The sequence below is a fragment of the Takifugu rubripes genome, unplaced genomic scaffold (genome assembly GCF_901000725.2).
Source record: "Takifugu rubripes unplaced genomic scaffold, fTakRub1.2, whole genome shotgun sequence".
NCBI classification, from domain to species: Eukaryota; Metazoa; Chordata; class Actinopteri; order Tetraodontiformes; family Tetraodontidae; genus Takifugu; species Takifugu rubripes.
Window position 1 is genome coordinate 7,501 of NW_021821576.1, and position 24,295 is coordinate 31,795.

General features: G+C 50.4%; 3 protein-coding genes and 1 long non-coding RNA gene across 6 annotated transcripts in view; 1 reads left to right on the forward strand and 3 right to left on the reverse strand.

Moving 5' to 3' along the window:
• Positions 1–719, forward strand: part of LOC115248113 (neurotrophin-4-like) — a 1,579-nt gene extending 860 nt beyond the window's left edge. The window contains exon 1 of the mRNA XM_029831753.1: positions 1–719. This exon is cut by the window's left edge and continues 860 nt beyond it. Coding sequence (XP_029687613.1) covers positions 1–98 — 98 coding nt within the window. The 3' untranslated portion in view covers positions 99–719.
• A 1,606-nt stretch (positions 720–2,325) lies between these two features.
• Positions 2,326–3,167, reverse strand: LOC115248110 (uncharacterized). The gene is made up of 2 exons (XR_003887122.1): positions 3,030–3,167; positions 2,326–2,609 (listed from the first exon to the last, which is right to left on the reverse strand). It is a non-coding gene; the product is annotated as an uncharacterized lncRNA (long non-coding RNA).
• A 235-nt stretch (positions 3,168–3,402) lies between these two features.
• LOC101066647 (liprin-alpha-3-like) lies at positions 3,403–19,681 on the reverse strand. Its single transcript, XM_029831752.1, has 31 exons — positions 19,511–19,681; positions 17,559–18,196; positions 12,521–12,622; positions 12,207–12,434; positions 12,074–12,133; positions 11,763–11,891; positions 11,611–11,703; positions 11,333–11,385; positions 11,159–11,252; positions 10,954–11,088; positions 10,665–10,748; positions 10,234–10,365; positions 10,090–10,152; positions 9,931–10,010; positions 9,420–9,588; positions 9,150–9,343; positions 8,693–8,930; positions 8,128–8,261; positions 7,721–7,875; positions 7,547–7,646; positions 7,293–7,374; positions 7,015–7,215; positions 6,808–6,873; positions 6,428–6,454; positions 6,187–6,362; positions 5,892–5,989; positions 5,134–5,309; positions 4,070–4,138; positions 3,831–3,993; positions 3,683–3,739; positions 3,403–3,593 (listed from the first exon to the last, which is right to left on the reverse strand). Exons 2-30 carry the CDS (start codon positions 17,877–17,879, stop codon positions 3,687–3,689), a joined length of 3,675 nt encoding a protein of 1,224 aa, XP_029687612.1. The 5' UTR covers positions 17,880–18,196; positions 19,511–19,681; the 3' UTR covers positions 3,403–3,593; positions 3,683–3,686.
• Positions 19,682–20,633: 952 nt separating this feature from the next.
• On the reverse strand, positions 20,634–24,255 carry LOC101069598 (nucleobindin-1). Of its 3 annotated transcripts, none has more exons than XM_011604346.2 (13): positions 24,147–24,255; positions 23,155–23,278; positions 22,974–23,081; positions 22,696–22,828; positions 22,524–22,627; positions 22,267–22,452; positions 22,111–22,201; positions 21,970–22,028; positions 21,765–21,857; positions 21,606–21,695; positions 21,355–21,525; positions 21,025–21,133; positions 20,634–20,863 (listed from the first exon to the last, which is right to left on the reverse strand). In XM_011604346.2, exons 2-13 carry the CDS (start codon positions 23,272–23,274, stop codon positions 20,790–20,792), a joined length of 1,338 nt encoding a protein of 445 aa, XP_011602648.1. In that variant the 5' UTR covers positions 23,275–23,278; positions 24,147–24,255; the 3' UTR covers positions 20,634–20,789. The 3 variants fall into 3 exon arrangements, with proteins under 3 accessions (XP_011602648.1, XP_011602647.1, XP_029687606.1); XM_011604345.1 differs by having other exon boundaries at positions 23,155–23,291; positions 24,147–24,237; XM_029831746.1 differs by lacking the exon at positions 24,147–24,255 and having other exon boundaries at positions 20,634–20,854; positions 23,155–24,029.
• Positions 24,256–24,295: the final 40 nt, after the last annotated feature.

Consider the following 24,295-nt stretch of genomic DNA (forward strand, 5'->3'; position numbering starts at 1 on the left):
AAGTGGGCTGGAATTGGATCCGCATCGATGCCTCCTGCGTCTGCGTGCTGTTCAGACCCAATCGGATGGCCGGGCGGGCCGGGGCGGGGCGGGGCTGAGGGGATCTGCTTCCTGGTGGCAGGTGATTACGCTCACGTCTGATCTGAATCAAAAGGACTGAAAACCTCGTTTTTTTATGTGTATTTTTGTAGAAACGTTTGTAGAAATGTGTCACTTTTAAAAAGTTTCTTCTCGTGTGGCCTCAATGGTCCAAACCTTCAACAGACTCCAACAAAACATCAAAACCTCAACTCTTAATCTTAGGGAACATCATAAATGTTAGTTTTCAAGGTTTTTGTCAGCTTTTTTTTATCTTTAATAAGTTATTTTGGTATGTACATGCAAGCATGAGTACATTAATATATTCTTTATAAATATATGTAGTTTGACACCAGTATCCTGTCACGTACCAAACTGGACTGTACTCATGGGTCCTGATGATGGTCTGCTCAGGTTGTGGGGACAGAGCGCCACCTAGAGGCTCCTGATTACTGCTGCAACACCATCACACCTGTAAACTGACTGTAAGAGTGTAACCTGGTTACCTGCGGCGGGTGGGCGGGGCATGACGTCATTCATCTCATCCACAGAACTTAGAGGTTCATGAATGTAAATTAGGGCATGAACACAGATGTTCTCACCTGCTGGTGCATCTGCCTCAATAAAGGATCTTTGTAGTCCAGAACGGCCTGCTGGCTCAGACCCACTTCCTGTTCTGTTGTTACACAAGTCCGACCCCAATCAGTGGTTGGATGAGTGAACATCCAACCATAGTGAGTCACGTTACCGGCATCCATCCACTCCTCCACCCTTCCACTCCTCCACCCACCTACCCCTCCCTCCACTCCTCCATCCACCTACCCCTCCCTCCCTCCATCCACCTACCCTCCCTCCACCCACCCCTCCACTCCTCCACCCACCCCTCCATTCCTCCACCCACCCCTCCATCCACCCTCCCCACCCACCCACCCACCCCCCCATCCCTCCACCCTCCCTCCCTCCATCCACCTACCCTCCCACCCCTCCCTCCATCCATCCACTCCTCCACTCATCCACCCACCCCTCCATTCCTCCACCCACCCCTCCACTCCTCCACCCCCCCCTCCACTCCTCCACCCACCCCTCCACTCTCCCTCCATCCATCCACCCACCCACCCCCCCATCCCCTCCACCTACCCCTCCCTCCCTCCACTCCTCCACTCATCCACCCACCCCTCCCTCCCTCCATCCACTCCTCCATTCCTCCACCCACCCCTCCCTCCATCCATCCACTCCTCCATTCCTCCACCCACCCCTCCCTCCATCCATCCACTCCTCCATCCCTCCACCCTACCCCTCCCTCCCTCCATCCACTCCTCCACTCACCCCTCCCTCCCTCCATCCACTCCTCCACCCACCCCTCCCTCCATCCACTCCTCCATTCCTCCACCTACCCCTCCCTCCCTCCATCCACTCCTCCACTCATCCACTCACCCCTCCCTCCATCCACCCACCCCCCCATCCCTCCACCTACCCCTCCCTCCCTCCACTCCTCCACTCATCCACCCACCCCTCCCTCCATCCACTCCTCCATTCCTCCACCCACCCCTCCCTCCATCCATCCACTCCTCCATTCCTCCACCCACCCCTCCCTCCATCCATCCACTCCTCCATCCCTCCATCCACTCCTCCACTCACCCCTCCCTCCCTCCATCCACTCCTCCCCCCACCCCTCCCTCCATCCACTCCTCCATTCCTCCACCCACCCCTCCCTCCATCCATCCACTCCTCCATCCCTCCACCTACCCCTCCCCTCCCTCCATCCACTCCTCCACTCACCCCTCCCTCCCTCCATTCCTCCACCCACCCCTCCCTCCATCCACTCCTCCATTCCTCCACCTACCCCTCCCTCCCTCCATCCACTCCTCCACTCATCCACTCACCCCTCCCTCCATCCACCCACCCCTCCATTCCTCCACCCACCCCTCCACTCCTCCACCCACCCCTCCACTCTCCCTCCATCCATCCACCCCCCCATCCCTCCACCTACCCCTCCCTCCATCCACTCCTCCATTCCTCCACCTACCCCTCCCTCCATCCATCCACTCCTCCATTCCTCCACCCACCCCTCCCTCCATCCATCCACTCCTCCATTCCTCCACCCACCCCTCCATGTCTCCACCCACCCCTCCATTCCTCCACCCACCCCTCCCTCCATCCATCCACTCCTCCATTCCTCCACCCACCCCTCCACCACCTTCTACCCTTCCCCCAGGAGGTCAGAGGTCTCCTCCAGAGCTGCACCTCTGCTGTGGAAGCATCTTTATTTCTCAGGGTTCAGAACATGACAGATGATTAAAGCAGAACATGTGTGATCAGCAGGTCCAGCTGGATTCATTTATTACTGTGGTTTTAACGTCTACATCCGTCCTTTCATCATGTTTCTTGTCAGGTGTCAGATCACGTTACTGATGAAAGCTGTTAATGGCTGCAGTCTCAATGTTCACTTACAGAAGGAAGCTGATTAGAATGACCAACATCTCACTGAAACCCAGGAACAGAACACCAACACACCTGTGTCCAGTACCAACCTGAAGAAAATAAACATATAGTAGAAAATAAAAAAATACAACTGAAAAAAATACACACGTTTTACAAACCACCCCCCCACTGTAGGTTTATCATACAGATATATATATATAGAAGTACACATATACGTGTACATAAAGAGACACCTCATTTCTTCACCAGCAAAAAGAAAAGTCAGTTTGACATGCATCGTAAACACAGAGGCAGAACACTCCATCATCCTGGGGGGCTCCTCCTGCCCCCCCACACGCCCACACACACACACCCTCAGCCTGTGTGCAGGTCAGAGACCAGGTTCTGGTTCAGGGTAGTAGTCCTTCTGAGACTGGTTCCTCCTCCTGAAAACACAACCTGTCACCGCCCTTCAGGAGTGCTTTCTATGGTCTGGGTGATGCTGACCTGACTCCGCCCCCTCCCCTCACCTGAGCCTTTGATCCTCCCCCTAAGAAGAGCTCAGGCATCCACAAATGAAGTGCTGGACGCTCTGAAACCACCCCAGTGAGGGACACCGGATCCCCCATCAGCTCCAGAACCTGGACCTCTGATGAGCATGTGCTGTGGGGCCCCTGACATCATCTGGAACCACACACCAACGAGAGAGAGAGAGAGAGAGGGAGAGAGGGAGAGAGGGAGAGAGGGAGAGGGAGCAGCCAATCCCCTTCCATCCTTCTGGTTGTCGTGGAAACTACATTCATACATTCTTCACACCAGTACAACAGAAGAGAACCACAAGCATGTCCAACATCTTCTTCCTATCATCTGAATTATTCCAACTCTTTTCTTTCATGCTTGCTTTACATCCTCTTTTCTCTGTTTTTATGTTGTGTTGAACTACAAAGAACCATTCAGACGATCTGTGGTTCTCATCCTCTTCTGCACATTCCCGTCTCCCTTCCTTTTGCTTGACTTATTGCAGGATGGTAAGGTTTTCCTTTTTTACTGATGTTCCTCTATCAGGCAGCTGAGGAGCTCCTCTTCATTCCCATCTGGACACAAAGGTGTGATTCATCCCTGATCAGGAATCAGACATCCTCCAGAGATGAAATGAGTAGAGGACGAGTGGAGGAGCTCTCACCTCCTCAACAGGAGTAGGTCCTCACAGAAGCTGACTCCCCCCGGGCAGCAGAGCTGGCTGCACACACACACACACACACACACACGCGTGTGTGATTGTGAAGTATCTGCTGACTGTTAGTGACACAGAACCGGCAGGTGGGACTCACCGTCGCTCTGAACCTTCCTCAGGGTAACGGAGGGCGTTGTGAGGGCTGAGGCACGGAAATTAGCAGGCAGGGTCTCAGCAGAGTCCGAGGTCACACCTCGTAAGTCCTTCTCCCGGAACATCTTCCTCCAGGAGGGTGAACGTGTGAAGGTCTTTGTCCCATCCTGCACATGAGATAAAGGACATTCACACAAACACGCACCTCTTTTATTGTTGCCAACAGCTGATTAGCATGCTGACCTCTTCGGGCCGTCTCTCTGTTGCCATGGAGATGAGGGAGTTGTACTCTTGCTCCAGGAGCTGCCGGGCCTGTCAGACAGAGACGAGAGCTCCAGAGTTTAGGGCAGAGGTGTAAAATTCTGCATTATTTTGATGGTCCGGCTCCAGTGTACTTTCTTGTTCACACTCGTAATTCCAACTAATTACAGTGGGACCTCTACTTACGAATGTCTCTACATGCGGAAATTTCAGGTTACGAAGCGTCCCAACGGGAAAATATTTCCTCTTGTTACGAAAGAATTTCAGGATACGAAAGGCAAAAATACGCTACCGCTGCTACTCGCAGCTCGCGGAGTTTAGCGAACGTAAACATGCTTGTAGCTGCTCTGCCATTGGCTATCGCCTAGCATCTTCCTGTCATCCCATTGGCTATCGCCTAGCATCTTCCCGTCATCCCATTGGCTATCGCCTAGCATCTTCCCGTCATCCCATTGGCTAGGAGGGACATCAATCTGTACAAGTCTGTGTGTATCCCAGCATCGCCTTCGTTTAACTTTTATTCGCTATGGACCCCAGGAAAGTGATGGAGAAAAGTGAAAAAGAAGAAAAGAAGAAGAAGAGAGCTCTTTTGTCCATACAAACGAAGCAAGAAATAATAGAAAAGCATGAAAAAGGGATGCGTTTGGTTGATCTCGCCAAAGAATATGGCCGTTGTTTAGGAAGAAGGACATTTAGGGGGAAAGGAAGCATGCTGCCGTGGTGCCCAGGGTGACCCCCCACTGGGGACACCCTGAAACAGCACATCAGCCAAGTCACCTTGTAGACCTTCACACCTCTGACCGCTGCAAAGGAGCTGAAGGCTCCAGCAGCTGCTGCACTGGTTCTTCATCTCGCTCATCTTTATCAGACACAAAAACAAAGGAGGCCTCCACTAGAGGGCACCAAAAACTCAACCTGGAGGAAGGTTCCTCAGTCCAACCAGATGAAAACAGGTTTGGAGGACAGAACCCTGAGACATGAGCACTAACACACCATCTCTGCCTCCATGAGCTGAAGAACAACAGACATTGAGGTGTTTCTGTCACCTGCGTGTTCTGGTTGGGGATCTGCAGGAGCAGGGCCAGATCGGTGTAGTCAAAGGTGTCGTCCAAGGCCAGCAGAGAGCCGTGGACGCCGCTCTCACGGAGGTTATCGGCGTACTCCTTCAGGCCCAGCGACTGCACCCAGCACATCACACGTTCGTTGGACCACACCATCACATCTGGGTGAAGAGGAGGCACAACTGTCAAATGTCTGTCGGGCTTGAAATGTTCTGGGGGCTATTTGGACCTTGCTGCTGCTCCTCTGAGACTCTAAAAGTCAATCTGAAAACAAAACAAGGTTATAACAGGTCACAGATGTGTGAGGCCTGCTGGGAGAAGAGCCCAGACGGAGCAGATTTAAACGGACACACATGTTTACAGTGGTGGGAAAAGCAGCCGTGCAGCTTCCTTTAAAGACTTGGCCCGTTGACATTTATGTCACATTATCCTGTGAAACTGCACTGGAGAACTGTGGCTTTTCATTTTAATGCTGTCAAAGTATGATGAGAATGTTAACAAAGGCTGCAACAAACCAGCACAAACCCCGCTGCTTAGCCTGGTTGGATTTTAATGCCGCCAGGGTCGAGGATGCAGGCGCTCGTTACTCTGTGGCCGTGGGAACCCTTTTAAACCTGCAGTGCTGCCTCTCACCAAAACCCCCAAAGTGAGTGAGAAGGTGTGAGAGGGTGGAGATCCCTCAGCAATCTTCATCCTGGCACCATGAGTCTGTGTGTGTGTGTGTGTGTCAGTCATGTCCTCACCTTTGTTCTGGTGGGCGCTGTCCTCTCGCTGCCTTTCCAACTCCTTGCGGTCATAATTCAGGCGCTTCAAACACATAATGCCGTAATGCAAACTGACCCTGGGAGAGATCAAACAAGCAGAGGGTCAGGTAGGTCAACTGGGGTCATATTGGCACCTAAAGGTGTCATTTAATCATGGCCCGAAGACTCACACCTCAACCACATTTGCTAACAACTGTCAGCTCAGCAACAACCGTATCTAACTATCGGCCCTGATTAGGATGATTGGAATTAAAAATGCTTTAGATGGTCCAACCTGTGGAAGCTGTCCACCATCTTGAGCTGCCCTCTCAGCTCCTTTTTAGTCAGGTGGTCCAGCATGCGGGCATCCACCAGGGACTCCATGAAGTAGCTGCGGTACTGAGGAAGGCCCAGGCTGGGCAGCCAGTCGTTGCCCACCCACTCGTGATTCATATCGCCATAGGCCAAAATCTGCAGGAGGCACTCGTATGATTCAGGGCCTGAAGTTTAGTTAGTCTCACAGGTCAGGGTCTTACCTGGTCCCAGCTGAACTCCTTAAGCTCCTGTGGTGCCGAGACCAAACAGAGATATGGAGGTGGTGAGGGACAGAAGCAGAGGAGGTGAAGAAATGGAGAAGAAAGGAAGAAGGACAAGGATGCAGTGGCAGGAAAAGAGGACAAAACAGGAGGAAGTGTGTTAGTGAGCAGGTCATTAGTTGGAAACAGATCACACTGAACGGGCAACCAGGGGGGGAAGAACTCTGAGGTCCACAGAGAAGAGGTTCAAACAGGGGGTGGGAGGGTGGGGGAGAGAGACTCATCAACATGATGTTCAAAATAATCCAAAACAACCTTCAAATCATTGCAAAAAATAAAGAGGGCTTTGTCAGACAGAGGAGGGAGAGCCGGGGCCTCACCGGGGGCTTGGTAGCAGCGTTCAAGGACTCCATCTCAGCGTGGGTCATCCAGACGTTACTGGTCGACTGCAGGAAACAAAAGGAGACATGAACGAGAGAACAATATTCACTGTGCTAAAAAAAGATGGCTGCCACATGTCAAGTGACCTCACTGAATCCTAAATGAACAGAAATAACGACTAAAGTGTCAGAACAGTGCTGTCTCACAGAGCGCGTGCTGGCTGGAGCAGACGGGCTGGTCAGCGACACCATCTCCTGGATGGCGAGCCGCAGCTTGAGGCGGTGCAGCGGGTTGCTGATACCGATCTCCCTCTGGATCTCTGTGTCTGAGAGATTAGCCATGATGGCGCCGCTCTTCACGTTAGCCCGACACGCCGCCACATACCAGGCAGGCATGCCCACCCACAGCTGCAGGAGGCAGAATCAACACACTTAACATCTGACTTCTAAACCTTTAAATGTCAGGAGGCACAACGGCGCCACACCTCCAGCCAGGAGACCACCGTGGGTCCGTCCCAGGAGGCAAAGGGGAGTCCTTGGCGACAGGCTTCTTCCAGTAGCTCGTGCCTGGTGAGAACAGGAGCCATCAAGCAAAAGTGAAGATCAAGAAGTCGTTGAGAAAATGTGCGGTTGTCATGGCAACACTGGCTGAGCGTAAGCAGGAGCGTGATGACTGCGGCGTGATAAAAAGCTGAGCGAGTGAAGAACCAAACAGCAACACGTGAAAGAGCGAACACACTTTTTTTTGCTGCGGCGGTCTTTATCAGCAGGACCCAGAGTCCCGGTCTTGTTGGTGGCCACGGGGTCTCCGGAGGCCTGCTCCTCCGAGGGGGTGGATGCTAGCGTGACAGAAGAGACCAGTGAAAGTCATCTCGCCACACGTGCTTGCTGATGACGTTGACAGCAGGTTTACCGAGAGAGGCGCTGCCGTCCCGACCCAGCTGACCCAGACGGCCCTTCTCCCTCTTTCCAAAAAGTCGTCCAATTGAAGACTTAATGCTTTTCTTCTTGCTGGACTTATGCAGCGAATCCTGACTGCTGTTGGCAGCGCTGCAGTCAGCTGACAGGCTGGGGGCGGAGTCAGGACGTGTCAGTGGTGGGCGGGGCTTATGTTGGTGTCATTACAGGAACGTTTCGTTTAAAAAAAATTTCAAGGTAAATCTTTTTTCTGGATCATTTTTGATAACTTAATCAAGAAACGAGATACAAATAACACTAAAGTAAAACAATTAGAAAATGAAAGTAAAAATAGAAATCTATAAGATGATTGGAAGTTCCAGAAAGACATTTATGATATGAGAAGAATAGCAGGTGTGTCACCTGCGGAACTCTCGGGGGTCGTCTAGCATCGCTCCGGGATGGGTCAGTGTCATCCTGTCCAATCGCAGCGCACGTGGGGTGGACGGAGGCGTGGAGTCGAGGAGAGCCAGGGCCCGCTCGTCATCTTTGTTGTTCTACGGGGAGAAGAGAGGAGACAATCCTGTTATTTCATTAGGGGTAAAAGAATGTAGAGGAAGCCTCTCACACTTCTTCACAAGGACTTTAGTCTTGACCCAGGATATCAAGCTAAAAGCTCGATCTAAAAGCTTTTCTCCAGTGATTTGAGTCTAAACCGAACACCCTTATATGCAACGTAGAGAAATGCTCCTACGGGCGGTTATTTCATCTCCTGGTGTCACGGTCGCGCCTCATTATGAAATTAACATACTTGACTTCTTGTCTTGTTGTCTGTAGCAACCAAGACCAACGTTAGGTCTTTTCATCAGAGCCCCCCCGACCCAACACCTGCTCCCATCAGAACTCATGCTTCCATCATCTGGAACAGCTCATGTTTCTGACCGTGCTTCTCTGAACTCCTAAAAGCGGCGGCTTGTCCTGGCAGTACCTGTCGGTCTGGCTCTCGGGCCGGGGAGTGGGGCAGGCGAGGGGTCGAGTGTCCCGAGCTGGGGGGCGAGGGGGAGGCCAGGGTGGAGGATGTGATGGAGGTGGGGATGAAGCCTCGACCGGTGCCGTCCCTCCCCAGGGAGGACGGAGGGATAGGTGGACTGTCCAGAGCCACACTGACGCGGTTCTCGATCTCCTCAGCTCGCAGTTCGGTGTTCTCCTTCTCCTCCTGGATCAGCCTGGTGGGATTCATTTAGGTTTTGGTTCAGATTAGTCTAGAAATATCCAGTTCAAAGACAGAACTGTTGTTCAAACGTCAGAATAACAATAATACAGAGCAGAACACGGCAGCAGAACCTCAACTGGCCCAGCTCAGAGCTGTCCTCGTCTCAACTCGAGGAGTCATTTCTGCTGCTGAGGGTTTGGCTTGATGGGAGTGACGTGGACACGTTTCTTACTTGATCTCTTTGTTGATGGCCTCCAGCTGTTCCTGCAGCATGATGGCCAACGTCTGCACGTCTGTCTGCCCTCTGGGCGACAGCTGCTCCAAACCAAAGCGATGCTCCCCATCATCCTGGGCATCTGAGCAGCCAACATCCAGGCCCGGGTCAAAGCCGGTCCCCAGCAGCGCTCCACTCTCCCAGTCTGGGTACTGGGAAACAGTAGTGAACTGGTGAAATGTGAACTTGAGGAGGTTGAAGCACACCTGAACCTTCCTGGATTCTCACCTTGGTAGAATCTTCTCGAGCGGAGCTCCAGCGAGCCCGGTAGCTGCGCCTGACCACACCTCCAGTGGAGGAGGAGCCAAAGGGATCCAAGGGAGCAGTGGAACCGGATGGGAGGGAGCCGCCCCCGTGGGAATACCTCAGCTCCAGAGCGCTGCCTGGCAGAGAGCGGCTGGAGAGACACAATCATTCCAGTTAAAACCAGCATCTGCTGGAGCTGCTGATCATCAGGCTGATTAACTCCTGAGATGTTACAGAGGAGAGGGACTGCTCGATCAGCTCGAGATCTAAGCCAAACTGACCTTCACCACCATCAGATCAGTGGAGGTGAAAGGATGATTAACCTACAGAACCTCAGTGTTTACTAGGATAAGAATAGAGGAGATCGCTCAGCTCTGTGGTGTCCAATAACAGAGAAGGTGGAAGAGTTCACTAACATGAGACATTCAATCATTTCCTTTGTTAGGGTAAAATCAAAGAGGCATCATTTTTTAGTGTGGAGTGGAGCTGTGACCTGGAGTAGGCCCCCCCAGGCCTTGATCTCAGCTGATCCAGCTCCAGCTGCATTCTCTCCAGCTCTGCAATCAGCTGGTCCTGCAGGGGGACGTGAGACAGTTAGGGACAGGGAAGAACTCAGCCTCCCATTGTTGATGAGAGTGGAGGTTGCTGATACCTTGTTAGCCAACAGATCATCCTGGAGCTTCTTCATGTTGGACAGTTCTTCAGACAGAGCGTTCTGGAGTCAGAGAAACACATCATCATAGTTAGACTGGGTTAGTTCCTTCCATTTGGCATACAGAGAGGGAGGTGAGGTGACCTTTTCCTCCAGGGCAGCCATCCTCTCCTTCAGGTGCAGCTGCAGCCTCTCGTTGGACTCAGACAGTAGTTTGTCCACCGTGTCAGAGAGACGCTTGTTGTGTTCATCATTCATGCGCTCCCGCTGCCTCGCCTGTGGGGAGGAGATGACGCTTAACAAGCCTCCACAACACAAAGATTCTGATCTGAATGTGTCAGTCAAAGCACAGAATGAGAGGCTCCTCCTCTAACGCCATCATCATCATCATCCTCTCAGGTAGGCGAATCAGTTTCCCTCACTAATTCATGCTCCTCTCTCCAAGGTTTGGCCATCAAGAGCCTTGATCTTTGTCTTCCACTTGTTTTATTGTCATTTAGTGAGTTTCTGTGGTCTCTCCAGCAGGTGAGACCCTGAAGAGACCCTGATGACAGGAAGCAGCGAGCCTGACTCACCCGCTGAAGCTCCTGGTTCTTCTCCTCCAACTGTGCCTCCATCTGTCGCAGTCGTTCCTCAAAGTTACCGTGACGCTCCTCAGCCTGAGTGAGTGACAGGAGATGGTGAGAGCAGCCATGAAACAACTACAAACAGGGGAATTAGCCAACGGAGGCAGTCCTGAAGCTTCCAACAGGAGCCATCGTGGCCCATGTCAGAAAGACCAACACAAGTATGGGATCGTGGCTGCATCATTAGCAAACCTGCTCCTCTTAGCTAGCATGTAAATAGAACTGGTATAAAATGAACCTTGTTGAGTGCTGCCACTCTCTGTGCAAGCTGAGCCTCGATCTCTGGCAGCGTCTCAGCCCTCTGAAGAGTCTGCTGCAGCTTCTGCTTGGCATCATCCAGACGCTCCTGAAGCTGACGGTTCTTTTCCTCACTCTGCAGGACAGAACCTTGGATCAGGAGGGGAGTCAAAACGGGGCCAAGCTGCAGGTGAACATGCCTGTACCTGTCTGTAGAGCGAATCCTTACTGGCCAACTCGTTCTCCAATTTGTCTTTGATGTCATGGAGGGAGGTGGCCTCCCTCTGAGCGCTGAGGTACCTGCAGTCCAGAACAACAAGCATGAAACAGCCCGACTCCAGCAGTGAGTGACTGACTGGAGGAGAGTTAACTGGACACACCTGCGCTCCAGCGTGGTGATTCTCTCCTCCATGTCTTCTCTCTGACAGAGCGCCTGGAACAAAAGTAAAGGTTCTGATGAGGAAGATACGAAGAGCAGACTGAGGACCCAGTCAGTGGTCTCTGTCTAGGCTGGAGGCTAACCTCACCCACAGACATTGTTATTGTCAGTCAGACTGGTAACCATGGAAACATAGCGAGCTCTGACAGCTGATCCCACAGACTACAGGAATCCTTCTTCTGTTAAATATAAAGAGTGTTTAATAGCAGCAGGTCTCACCTCCTTCACGTCTCTCTGGAGTTTCTGGTTGGCCTCCTCTGATCGAGCCAGCTCCCTCCTGGCAGACATCAGCTGCTCCTCGATCTCCCCCACCTGACAGAACACGTTCATCACCCTCTGCATTTGGGAACCTTTCAGCCGGATCTGAGTACCTGTCTGCACATGAGGGCGAGTCTCTCCTTCAGCTGTCCCAGCTCAGACCGCTGGCGTTCGATCTCACCCTCGCGCTGCCGGTCTAAGTCTGCGTTGTCCAAGATGGAGGAAGGTCCATTTGGAAGCCGCTGAAGGAAAAAAAACGCAGATTTAGTCATCACACGCAGACAGTCTCCAGTTCTCAAGTAAGGTATGATAATGAATTTACAAAGGTGCCATTTTTAAACTTTCTCTTTATTTAAATGAAAAGAAGGAGAATATTCCAGAACTCTGTCTCTCCGCGTGGTGAGAACTCTCCTGCTGATGTTACCTCTTTGCCGTTGTCCAGACCTTGCTGCCGTCGTTTGATTTGGTCTCGTAAAGACACCACCTGACCAGGAGCACAATCATCAACAGCGATGACACCCACACAGATCAGAGCTGGTGGGATGCTGAAAACTCACTTCTTGAGATGAGGTCTGCAGCTCTTCCTCCAGAAAGGCCACTCGCTCCAAAGCCACCCGGAGCCGTTCTCTCACCTTCTCGTCCAGGGCTTTGTGGTGCTCAAACAAAGACTTGAGGGCCTTCAAGACCTCCACCTCACTGGAAACCTGGGGCTGCCTCTTCACCACAGTCATCCTCAGGCTGCGCTCGTGACGTGACACCAGGCACTCCAGATGTTCAAGCAGCAGCTGCAAACAGGCAACAAGACCTCATAAAACCTAAGGCAGGTTTAACAGGCGGCAGGTCCACAGTGAGGAGGTGAGGAGTGACTGACTCGCGTGTTGTTCCTCTCAGCCTTCAGCTCAGCGATCTCCTCCTCTCGCTCCAGCAGCTGCTCCCGGCAAAGGTTCAGCTCTTTGGTCAGCACCGCAAACTCCTGCAATACCACAAGGGGGCGCAGCCGAGGCATCATCACTACCCTGCATTTCATTAGGCGATGTTCCATTAAATAAGAGTGACGAGCTCTTCTTTAAAAAGCATCGGGCCACCAGCTCACGCCGGAGCTGCTCTCACATGTGTCATTTAGACTGTGGAGCCAGAAGTGATGTCACATTACAGAATATTACCTGACCAGAATATTAACTGAATGACTATACACTTATATTTTAGCTAACATATTTAATTAATCGAACTTTCTTAGTATTTAAGTGTCAGAAAAATTCAAATACACAATGATTTAAGAAATCTCGTACTGTACAAACTCAGCGCTGTTAAATCTTCTAAGTTGGAACCATCCAATGCTTTCAGAACAGAAACATTGTTTCTTTATTCTACAGAATAAAAACTTGTCAGGACATAAAACCACACACCGTCCCCAATACTGTCCATCAGTCAGTTATATCAACACACACACCCACTGACACACTCACACGCACACACACACAACTCTATAAAGTGCAGCTGTACAGTGGCAACATGGTTAATGAGGCCTCGGTATCAGATAAAAGAGCATTACTGCATGTTTGCACTTGAAATTGCTTTAATTGCTCAGTAATTGTTGCTGTCTGTTGAAACAGACGCCTGCAGGTTCAACAAACACACAGGCCAACTGAACCAGCTCAGACTGCTTCCAGCTGACAGCAGGCCAACAGTTATTTCCTCTAATCAGATCCAATTATCTGTGATGTGGACTTCTGATAGGCTGATTAAAATCTGTCTCCTGTGGTCCAACAAACCGTAACTATGGCAACGACTAGGTGAGTGACAATTGTAATGGTCTCTGTGAACTTCCAGGCTGTCAGTCTGTAAATCCCATCATATGATTGAAAAGGAAACAGAGTATAAAAGCACACACTGCAACGTTGCCGTGACACATCAGACACACAATCATGGATGTGATTAAAAATAATCCTCATCTGCTTCATGTTCACACCCAACAAAAACTAAATTATTCTAATTCTATTCTACAGGGATCATTTACAGACCTTGCAAATCTCACTGCACATTATAACCTGTGCAAAAATGCTAAAATAACAAATATTTTATAAACTAGCTAGAAAAGCACATTACTGTCTGTAGTGATGCTGTTCCTCTGTCTGTGGTGATGCTGTTCCTCTGTCTGTGGTGATGCTGTTCCTCTGTCTGTAGTGATGCTGTTCCTCTGTCTGTAGTGATGCTGTTACTCTGTCTATAGTGATGCTGTTCCTCTGTCTGTAGTGATGCTGTTCCTCTGTCTGTAGTGATGCTGTTACTCTGTCTGTAGTGATGCTGTTACTCTGTCTATAGTGATGCTGTTCCTCTGTCTGTAGTGATGCTGTTCCTCTGTCTGTAGTGATGCTGTTCCTCTGTCTATAGTGATGCTGTTCCTCTGTCTGTAGTGATGCTGTTCCTCTATCTGTAGTGATGCTGTTACTCTGTCTATAGTGATGCTGTTCCTCTGTCTGTAGTGATGCTGTTCCTCTGTCTGTGGTGATGCTGTTTCTATGTCTGTAGTGATGCTGTTCCTCTGTCTGTAGTGATGCTGTTCCTCTGTCTGTAGTGATGCTGTTCCACTGTCTGTAGTAATCCTGTTCCTCTGTCTGTGGTGATGCTGTTCCTCTGTCTGTAGTGATGCTGTTCCACTGTCTGTAGTGATGCTGTTCCTCTGTCAGTCGTGGTGCTGTTCCTCTGTCTGTAGTGATGCTGTTCCTCTGTCTGTAGTGATGCTGTTCCTCTGTCTGTAGTGATGCTGTTCCACTGTCTGTAGTAATCCTGTTCCTCTGTCTGTGGTGATGCTGTTCCTCTGTCTGTAGTGATGCTGTTCCACTGTCTGTAGTGATGCTGTTCCTCTGTCTGTAGTTATGCTGTTCCTCTGTCAGTCGTGGTGCTGTTCCTCTGTCTGTAGTGATGCTGTTCCTCTGTCTGTAGTGATGCTGTTCCACTGTCTGTAGTAATCCTGTTCCTCTGTCTGTGGTGATGCTGTTCCTCTGTCTGTAGTAATGCTGTTCCTCTCTCTATAGTGATGCTGTTCCTCTGTCTGTAGTGATGCTGTTCCTCTGTCTGTAGTGATGCTGTTCCTCTGTCTGTAGTGATGCTGTTCCACTGTCTGTAGTGATGCTGTTCCTCTGTCAGTCGTGGTGCTGTTCCTCTGTCAGTCGTGGTGCTGTTCCTCTGTCTGTAGTGATGCTGTTCCTCTGTCTGTAGTGATGCTGTTCCTCTGTCTGTAGTGATGCTGTTCCTCTGTCTGTAGTGATGCTGTTCCTCTGTCTGTCGTGGTGCTGTTCCTCTGTCTGTAGTGATGCTGTTCCTCTGTCTGTAGTGATGCTGTTCCACTGTCTGTAGTGATGCTGTTCCTCTGTCAGTTGTGGTGCTGTTCCTCTGTCTGTAGTGATGCTGTTCCTCTGTCTGTAGTGATGCTGTTCCTCTGTCTGTAGTTATGCTGTTCCTCTGTCAGTCGTGGTGCTGTTCCTCTGTCTGTAGTGATGCTGTTCCTCTGTCTGTAGTTATGCTGTTCCTCTGTCTGTCGTGGTGCTGTTCCTCTGTCTGTAGTGATGTTGTTCCTCTCTCTATAGTGATGCTGTTCCTCTGTCTGTAGTAATGCTGTTCCTCTGTCTGTGGTGGTGCTGTTCCTCTGTCTGTAGTAATGCTGTTCCTCTGTCTGTGGTGGTGCTGTTCCTCTGTCTGTAGTGATGCTGTTCCTCTGTCTGTAGTGATGCTGTTCCACTGTCTGTAGTGATGCTGTTCCTCTGTCAGTCGTGATGCTGTTCCTCTGTCTGTAGTGATGCTGTTCCTCTGTCTGTAGTGATGCTGTTCCTCTGTCTGTAGTAATGCTGTTCCTCTGTCTGTAGTGATGCTGTTCCTCTGTCTGTAGTTATGCTGTTCCTCTGTCTGTCGTGGTGCTGTTCCTCTGTCTGTAGTGATGCTGTTCCTCTGTCTGTAGTGATGCTGTTCCTCTCTCTATAGTGATGCTGTTCCTCTGTCTGTAGTAATGCTGTTCCTCTGTCTGTAGTGATGCTGTTCCTCTGTCTGTAGTTATGCTGTTCCTCTGTCTGTAGTGATGCTGTTCCTCTGTCTGTGCTGATGCTGTTCCTCTCTCTATAGTGATGCTGTTCCTCTGTCTGTAGTAATGCTGTTCCTCTGTCTGTGGTGGTGCTGTTCCTCTGTCTGTGGTGGTGCTGTTCCTCTGTCTGTAGTGATGCTGTGCTGCTGTCTGTGCTGATGCTGTGCACCAGACCACACCATTTCTCAGATTCCTTTTACACTCATCCGAGCCACCATCAACCAAATGTCTCCACTCAGCTTCATATCACAACCTTCTTCCATTGGCAGCGTGCGCGCACACGTGCACAGACAAACTCCATGAACTCGTCTGGGAGCTCACATGGCTCCGTCCAATCTATCTGAGATCACAGCTGTTGTTCCATTTTGATTTTTCAGGCGCAGCCATGAAGTAAACAGACTGATGGAGACAAACCAGTGACTCCTGACTGGAACCACAGCCTTCTCACATTATGATGAGCTCAGAGGGACCCTGGACACAGGGTAAAGAACAGATGTTGCTCTCCCGTCCAGGTGTTTAAGCAGCTTTAACAGTTGTTGGTGGAACATTCCCCACATCTACGCCCACTTTCTTATTCATCCAGATTAAGCTGCTCTAATGACTGATTGTCCCAACCAATAACACCTGTAAGTCCATTTGCCTGATTTAATAAAAGATGGTAGTCTAACTAAACCCCGACTCTAACTAAAAGGGAATGGATGATGTCAGCATCAGACTAGCATCTAAACTGGATACTGTGTTACAGACCAAACAAACAACTCAGCAAGTTCAGGGACACGCTTCCTGAGTCTCACCCATTCACCTGACCACAAAATGGTTCAAAACTAATAAATACAGCCAAGTATCAGCATGGGGGCCGATGTCCCTGTCAACAAATGTTCTGATAACTGGATTCAGCGGGTCCCTATACTTTAGTTAGAAATGAAAGGTATGAAACCAACCCGTCTTCATGTGGCTGTGGAAGGGCGGGGACGTACCTGTGGAAGGGTGGGGACGTTCTTTTGAAGGGCGGGGACGTACTTTTGGAAGGGCGGGGACGTATCTGAGGAAGGGTGGGGACGTACCTGTGGAAGGGCGGGGACGTACTTTTGGAAGGGCGGGGACGTATCTGAGGAAGGGCGGGGACGTACTTTTGGAAGGGCGGGGACGTATCTGAGGAAGGGTGGGGACGTACCTGTGGAAGGGCGGGGACGTACTTTTGGAAGGGCGGGGACGTATCTGAGGAAGGGTGGGGACGTACCTGTGGAAAGGCGGGGATGTACTTTTAGAAGGGTGGGGACGTACTTTTGGATGGGTGGTGACATACCTGTGGAAGGGCGGGGACATACCTGTGGAAGGGTGGGGACGTACCTGGGGAAGGGCGGCGACGTACTTTTGGAAGGGTGGGGACGTACCTGGGGAAGGGCGGGGACGTACTTTTGGAAGGGCGGGGACATACCTGAGGAAGGGCGGGGACGTACCTGAGGAAGGGCGGGGACGTACATTTGAAGGGCGGGGACGTACCTGTGGAAGGGCGGGGACATACCTGGGGAAGGGCGGGGACGTACCTGTGGAAGGGCGGGGACATACCTGGGGAAGGGCGGGGACGTACCTGTGGAAGGGCGGGGACGTACTTTTGGAAGGGCGGGGACGTATCTGAGGAAGGGTGGGGACGTACCTGAGGAAGGGCGGGGACGTACCTGAGGAAGGGCGGGGACGTACCTGTGGAAGGGCGGGGACGTACTTTTGGAAGGGCGGGGACGTATCTGAGGAAGGGTGGGGGACGTACCTGAGGAAGGGCGGGGACATACCTGAGGAAGGGCGGGAACGTACCTGTGGAAGGGCGGGGACGTACCTGTGGAAGGGCGATGGACAGCTGCCTCTGGAGCGAATCTTTTTCGTGGCCGAGCTCTCGCAGCCTCAGGTTTGCGGTGCCCAGACTGTCCTGTGTCTCCCTCAGACTCTCCAACAGACGCTCTCTCTCTGTCAACATGTTCACCATCAGCGACTCCAGGTTACCGGTGCTCCCGCCCTCATCGCCGCCACGGGGATCCCGATAGCCCCCCGTGCCTCCCATCCCCCCACTCATCCCTCCACTGCCTCCTGCGGGGGAGGACGAGCCTCCTCCTCCCCCCCGGCCGTCCTCTGAGATGGTTGGCATCACCTCGCACATCATGGTGAGGCCTGAGTGTGAGAGGCGTTATGTGAGACGCTGTCTGACACCACCCTCTGCTGACTCAGCATCAATCTGATACTTCCTCAGTTTTTGGTTGTTTTTTGGGGTGGGGGGTGAGTGGTGGTGGTCTTTGCTCTCAAACGGTTGGCATAAAACTAATGCAGGGGGTGAGAAGTGGAGCTTTACAGTCTGGAGTCGGTGGGGAAAGTGCTGGGTGGGGGGTGATGAAGGGCTGGGGTGAAAGGGTGAGTGACAAGAAGAAACTTATTCAGTGGATGACCTCTGACCCCCAGGCATCAGTAGGATGAGAAACAATCCTGAAAAGACAAGAGGGAAACCTGGTTAGTGATTGGTTGGGTGGTTTTCCATAAGAGGGTTCAGGATAAAGGTCAAATTATGATGCTGTATTTAACTTACTGTAACAACAAAGAGCATGGAGCAGTTTTTAAGAGGAGAATCACAAGTGTTGGGATAATCGATGCTGCCACAAACACACCTGAGCATGTTTGCTGAAGCACCACAACCTCTGGGTCTGTCGTCGCCTGACTAGTTCTGTCCTGAGAACTGAGTTTGGGACAGACTGCAGAGACTGGAAGACCTATTCAAAGTCAATAAATGTCCAGTGTCCAAAAAGAGGAAGTCATTTGTCTGCACCGATAAAAAGATGCAACATGGCGGATGTTTTAACTGAGTGTTGATTCAACATGTTGACTCAGCAACGCGGCAGTTTATTGGAGGGTCCACCTGAGCGAGGCAGCCATGAGATGAGCAGCCATTTGTTGGGAAATTTGACTGACCATTCCAACCATCTCCCAATTCTTGTTGAACCCGAAGCTCCACATTTACAGTTGGAGAACATTTATCTTAACGACCAACAGCAACCACCGTCAGTAGGATCTTTACTGGGAGTGGAGAGGTTCTTCACTTCCTCCTCCCTCCAGTATCATTCCCTAGATCTCTCCTGGAAGTCTTCTATGACTGTAGCGTGGTGACATTGTCCACCCAGCAACACGTGCATGGTCATCAGGCTCGGCCTCAAGCTGCAACGCATCAGATACTTGACTGATATTTGCATTAAGATGGTCTTGATGGACTGATTGATGGGGGCTAGTGGGAGCATCCCAGGGCCACCGGCCCCTGAGGTAGCGCCCTCATCTGGCCCATTATTATTATTATTATTACTACTAATAATAATAAAAATTCTAATGATGGTGGAGGCAGTGCTGTTTCACACACTCATGTTCCCTAACGTTGGGAACATTCTGGAAAAAACTGTTGTTATCATCAGGGTACGAAGATGGACGGGACACATACTTAAAGGCCTGAAGGTGGATGTAGAAACAGCCATTTTTAAATGTATATGAGGCTGGAGAAGATGCTCATCATGGTGGGAGGTGCCTCCATCTGCCCGTGATGGAGGCCTAATTAACGGATACATTGACGGGAGCTGTCGTGGCTTCTTTGTTTTACGTGTTACTGAAAATGTCGTGTGGATGATTTGATTTTCACCGGCGAGGCGTCTATTTCCAGCATCCCCACCCCACCCCTCCATCCCCATTCCCCCACCCATAAAAACAGCTGGATGCTCGGAGGCTGGATCCTCCTCGCTGCCGTGTGTCTGTGGTTCTTACCGGATCCATGGTGGACACAGAACCCACACGAACAGCGCGCCGGTGTCCGGCTCACTCCATCGTCGCCGAAGGCTGGAGGCTGCGAGGTTCTCCCCGTTCCAGTCCGGTTAGCATCCTGCCACATCCCCTCCCTCCCTCTGCTCCAGGAACAGACCGGTGCGTCACCCGAGGCGGGAAGCGCGTGCGACATCCGGCACGGACTTTCACAACAAACATACAGACAGAAATATACATTTCCCCACTCACGTACCATTTAGCGTTTAAGACGTGTCCTGTTTAAGTGTGTGGGTGACAAATTCAGTTGTGTTTCTCCCGAGCGTCTTAAACCCTAATTAAATTATACACAGAATCGTAGTAAGCAAAGCAAAATCAGCGAAATGTAACGCTTAAAGTAGCCAAGGCTTTGCTACAGCTGAGTAGTTCGAGTGATGTTATAAATCAAGTTAATCCTTTATTCTGTAAACACCCACTCAGGTTTCCGGTCGTTTCCGGATGTAATACTGCAGCCTGACGTTATGATTGATTTCTCATCTGTGCTCCTCGCGAGGAAGTCCGTTCCTACGTAAACTTTAACGCCACCTTGACGTGATTAATACGCATTTTAAAACCAAACGTCGCGTGCACCAAAGGGGCGGACGTGCGTGATGCTACTTTAAAGAAATCTCTGTTCAAGAGAGGAAGCTGGTCAGAAGGGGCGGCGACTGCGCCCCCTAGAGGCCTGGCCACAGAAATGCAACGTTTCAGACGTCCAGAGGACCATCCGACATGGACGCTGCTCCTCCGGGCCCATGTGGTCCTGGTCTTGCTGTCACGACTCCCCGGGGACATTCCTGTCCTTATTCTGTTGGTTGGGACAGTCCACAACAGAATGAACTGTCCCCTCCTCTGGGTCAGACATTCCTGTAACCCCCTGACCTTTCATGACCCCACTTTGGCCCCGCCCACCCAGCTGCCTGCTGTCAATCACAGCTATCAGGATTGTGACGTCATCGCCCGTTGCAGGTCCCGCAGTGTTTCTGTGCCATTTAAATCATTCTTTTTACATTTCCAAACACTTGATCTCCTTTTAAAACACTTCTGAGACATTCTATTGCATTTAATCAAGATTCTACTCCTTTATATGAGAGGTTGCAAGAGAAGTTATTCTCCTTTTAAATAACAGTTTTATTAAGATGTTAAAGTTTTGACACCACGGTAATGGTCATTTATATAATCTGAAGGAACACAATACAACATTTATACAACCCATGAAGAAGAGAGTGTGCGGGTGTGTGTGTGATCAGGTGTGTACGGGCAGGTTCTGTGGTGGTTCTGCAGGCAGGTTATTTGGAGTTTCTGCAGGAACTTTAGAGTCTGTAACAAATAAATAAAAGTTGGTTAGAAATGCCGACCCCCCCCCCCCCCCCACACACACACACACACACACACACACACACACACCCACACACACACACACACACACACACACACACACACAACACACACACACACACACACACACACACACACGTCACCTTTAGCCTCCATCGGTTGCCCCGGCGGCTCAAACTTCAGCTCTCCGTTAGGACCCACTGGAGGCTGCCCGTCTCCTGCCTGCTGTCTCCGTGACATCTCCAACACAGCCTGAGATTAAACAACTTTGTGGGTTAGATGCTGATTTTTACAAGGTCTAGATGAGCATTTGGCCTGGTGCCATCACAGTCAGAATAAGCAGAACCGCCTGAGGTAGGAGGTTGTGATCAGACTGGGCTGAACCTCCTCTCAGCTGGTTCCAGCTGTAATCTGTCTGTCTGGACAGGTCAGCGTTTCCATGGCGATACAGCCCAAACGAGTGAATATTTCACCTGCTGGTACTCCCTCCTCTGAGCCTCCAGAGCTCGTCCTCGCTCCCGCAGCAGCTCCTGCTCCTCCTGCAGCTTTTCCTTCTTTCTCCTCAGCTCCTCCTCCTTGTCTCGGAGCTCAGCCTCGAATCGCTGCAGCTCCTCCTCTGTGTAGACCTCTTTCATGTCCAGAGTCTCCACACAGAAGAATAATCCTTGATTATACATTCTTATTAGGCATTTTCTAACAACCCAGCCACCTCTGGGGCCTTTACCTCCCACTCTTTGGGATTATTGAAGTCCTTCTTCTCGGTGGATTTGAGGAACTCCTCCAGAGTGACCAGACGATCTTGATTCACGTCCACCTTCAGCCAAAGAGATGGAAATCAGACAAACCTAAATGAGGCCAGGCCTCAGACTTGGAGCAGACTCACATTCTTCATGAAGTATTCCCTCATCCTCAGACGCTCTTCCTCCATCTCCATCATGTCATCTTCTTCGTTCTTTGGATCATAAACCTTCTCCAACTGAGAGAACAAAGCAGTAGATGTTCAGGCTCAGGGATTATCACAGAAGCTGGATGAGAAAGATCTAAAGAAGGGTCAGAGGTTAAAGAGACACGTTTGTTCTTCTTCTTACCTCTTTAGTGAAGAGAGCTTCCAGCTCCTGCTCGTCTAAAACTTTATCATCATTTGTGTCTAAACCAGAAAAAGTAAGAAGCAAATTCATGTAAAGGATCTAGAGGGCTGTAAAGAACCAGGCGAGAAGGAGGAATCTGACCGTGAAGTTTGAAGAAGGTTTTAGGGTTGAACTCCTGAGGGTCGAGGCCGTCCGTCTCCTCCCAGACCTCCCGCAGCTGAGCGACGCTGCCCTGGACACAGAGAAACACCTCAGCATCAACTTCTCCTCCACTTGGATACAAAGGTAGGTACCAACCGGAGCGTTGACTTTGGGGTGCTGCCGGTGTTTCTCCTTCAGCTCCTGCAGTCTCTTCTCCTCGTGCTCCCTCTTCTCCTGATCCAGACTCTTCAGGTACTCCCGTCGCTCGTGCTCCTTCAGCATCTCATAGCGTTTGAACTCCTCATGTCGCTCAGCATCGTAGTTCTCCAGATCTTTGGTGGCCTGGACACAGCCAGATGCACCAGATCAAGGTCAAGGTCAAGGAGGTCAGGGTCAGAGGTGCAGGATCCTACCGTGGAGATGAGCAGCTCCAGATCTTTGGCTTCAAATGTGTTTTGATTGTGAGGATCCAGATGTTCAAACTGCTTCAGGAGGGAGGCGTGGTCCATCTGCTGAGCTGCACACAGATACCATCATCACACCCGGTGACCTCACCTGCCCGCACGCATGGCCCCGCCCACTCACTCTGTATGTTGGTGCTGTCCAGTTTGGCCTTGAACAGCATCCTGAGACGAGAAACCTCCTGGCGCTTCAGCTCATCCAGCCGCGTCCTCACGTGGTGACTCACCAGGTCCAGTTCTTTTGCCAGATGTCCGTTCTGACACAGAACGTGAACACGAAGAGAAGACAAAACATCTGCTGTTCTCAAACTCTGCTCATCACGAAATCTGCTTCTCTTTTTTGTCCTTTACAGGTGAATCAGAACACAAACAGCGATGAAATCAAATTAAAGAGGTGAAGACCTTGATGTCTTCTGTATTTGCTGTTTGCAGTTTCTCTCTGAAATGAGGGTCCGTCTCCAGAACCTCGATCACCTCTCTGAGGTACCGGTCGTAGTACAGCCCGGTGTCCTGCGGGGGCAGTGGAGAGCAAGCCATGGTGACAACGTCAACAGTAGATATCCGAGAGGAGAAAGACACTTACTTCAGTCTCCTCCTGCACCTCTTCTTTAGCCTCCTGCTGAACATCATTGCGCTCGATAGGAACCGACCACACCCCGACCCATACTGAGATGAGCAGCAGTGAACCGGGTCTCAGCTTCATCCTCCTACAAGGACAAACTCACCAGATCTTAACGTTAGTCAACTGGACTAATGTCATTTACAGGCACAACCAAAGACCCTATAGATCCAGACAAAGAGACGTCACAGAGGCCAGATCAGGACGCTTTAGCACCATTTTGGACTCTATTTAAGAGTCCGGTTCTGGTTGCTTGCTCAGGTTCTGTAGACACTGAAGATTTGCTTTGTTATGACAAAGTTAGCCAGGAAGCACACAGCAAGAAAAACGAGAAATTTAGGAAGATTAAACTTGTGAGATTCACTGCAACCTGATCAGATACAACTAAAAACAATATCTGTAAAATAAAAATAACGTTTTACAAATTTGTATTAAAAAAAGACAGGATGGATTTTTGAAAAATCTGTCGTACAAAAATGTCATTCATCACGTTTGAGTGAGAACGTTCATCTTCTAATCTACTGTTAGTAGACGTAAGCCGGTACATTTAGTTGAATATTCGGGGTGCATTAGCTGATAAAGTGGAAATGTTTCAGCATTAGTTTTTTCCTTTTGTACAGCTCGTGTGGGTTAGCTAGCAGGTTAGCTAGCATGTATGAACACAAACTCTCCATCCGTGTCAATACACCTTACGACAAAACTGAAAATGTAGCTTTTTGTCACTTTCACAAGTTATGAACACCGAAAACATGTTCAAAATGTTGTAAATATCGACACAAACGTATATTCGTTTTTATATACATATGTATAATGATACGATCAGGAATCAAAAATAGATTGATAGATCAAAAAAGACACAAAAATAGGACTTGTGAGTATTACCCATCTTAAGCTTTCCAAGTAATTAAAGAACAAGAAAAGTGACCAAATAGAATGTAGAACATGAGTCTTCTTACCAGTTGTTGGTCTTTAAAGAGCCAATTCTGAAAAATTGCACTGGTCGCACAAACGTGACGTCATGAGACTGCGCCGATAGTTCTGCGCGATGCCTTCAGGAGAAATCGGAAATCAGCCCTTTTTAAACTGGAAAAACACTGTTTCTTTG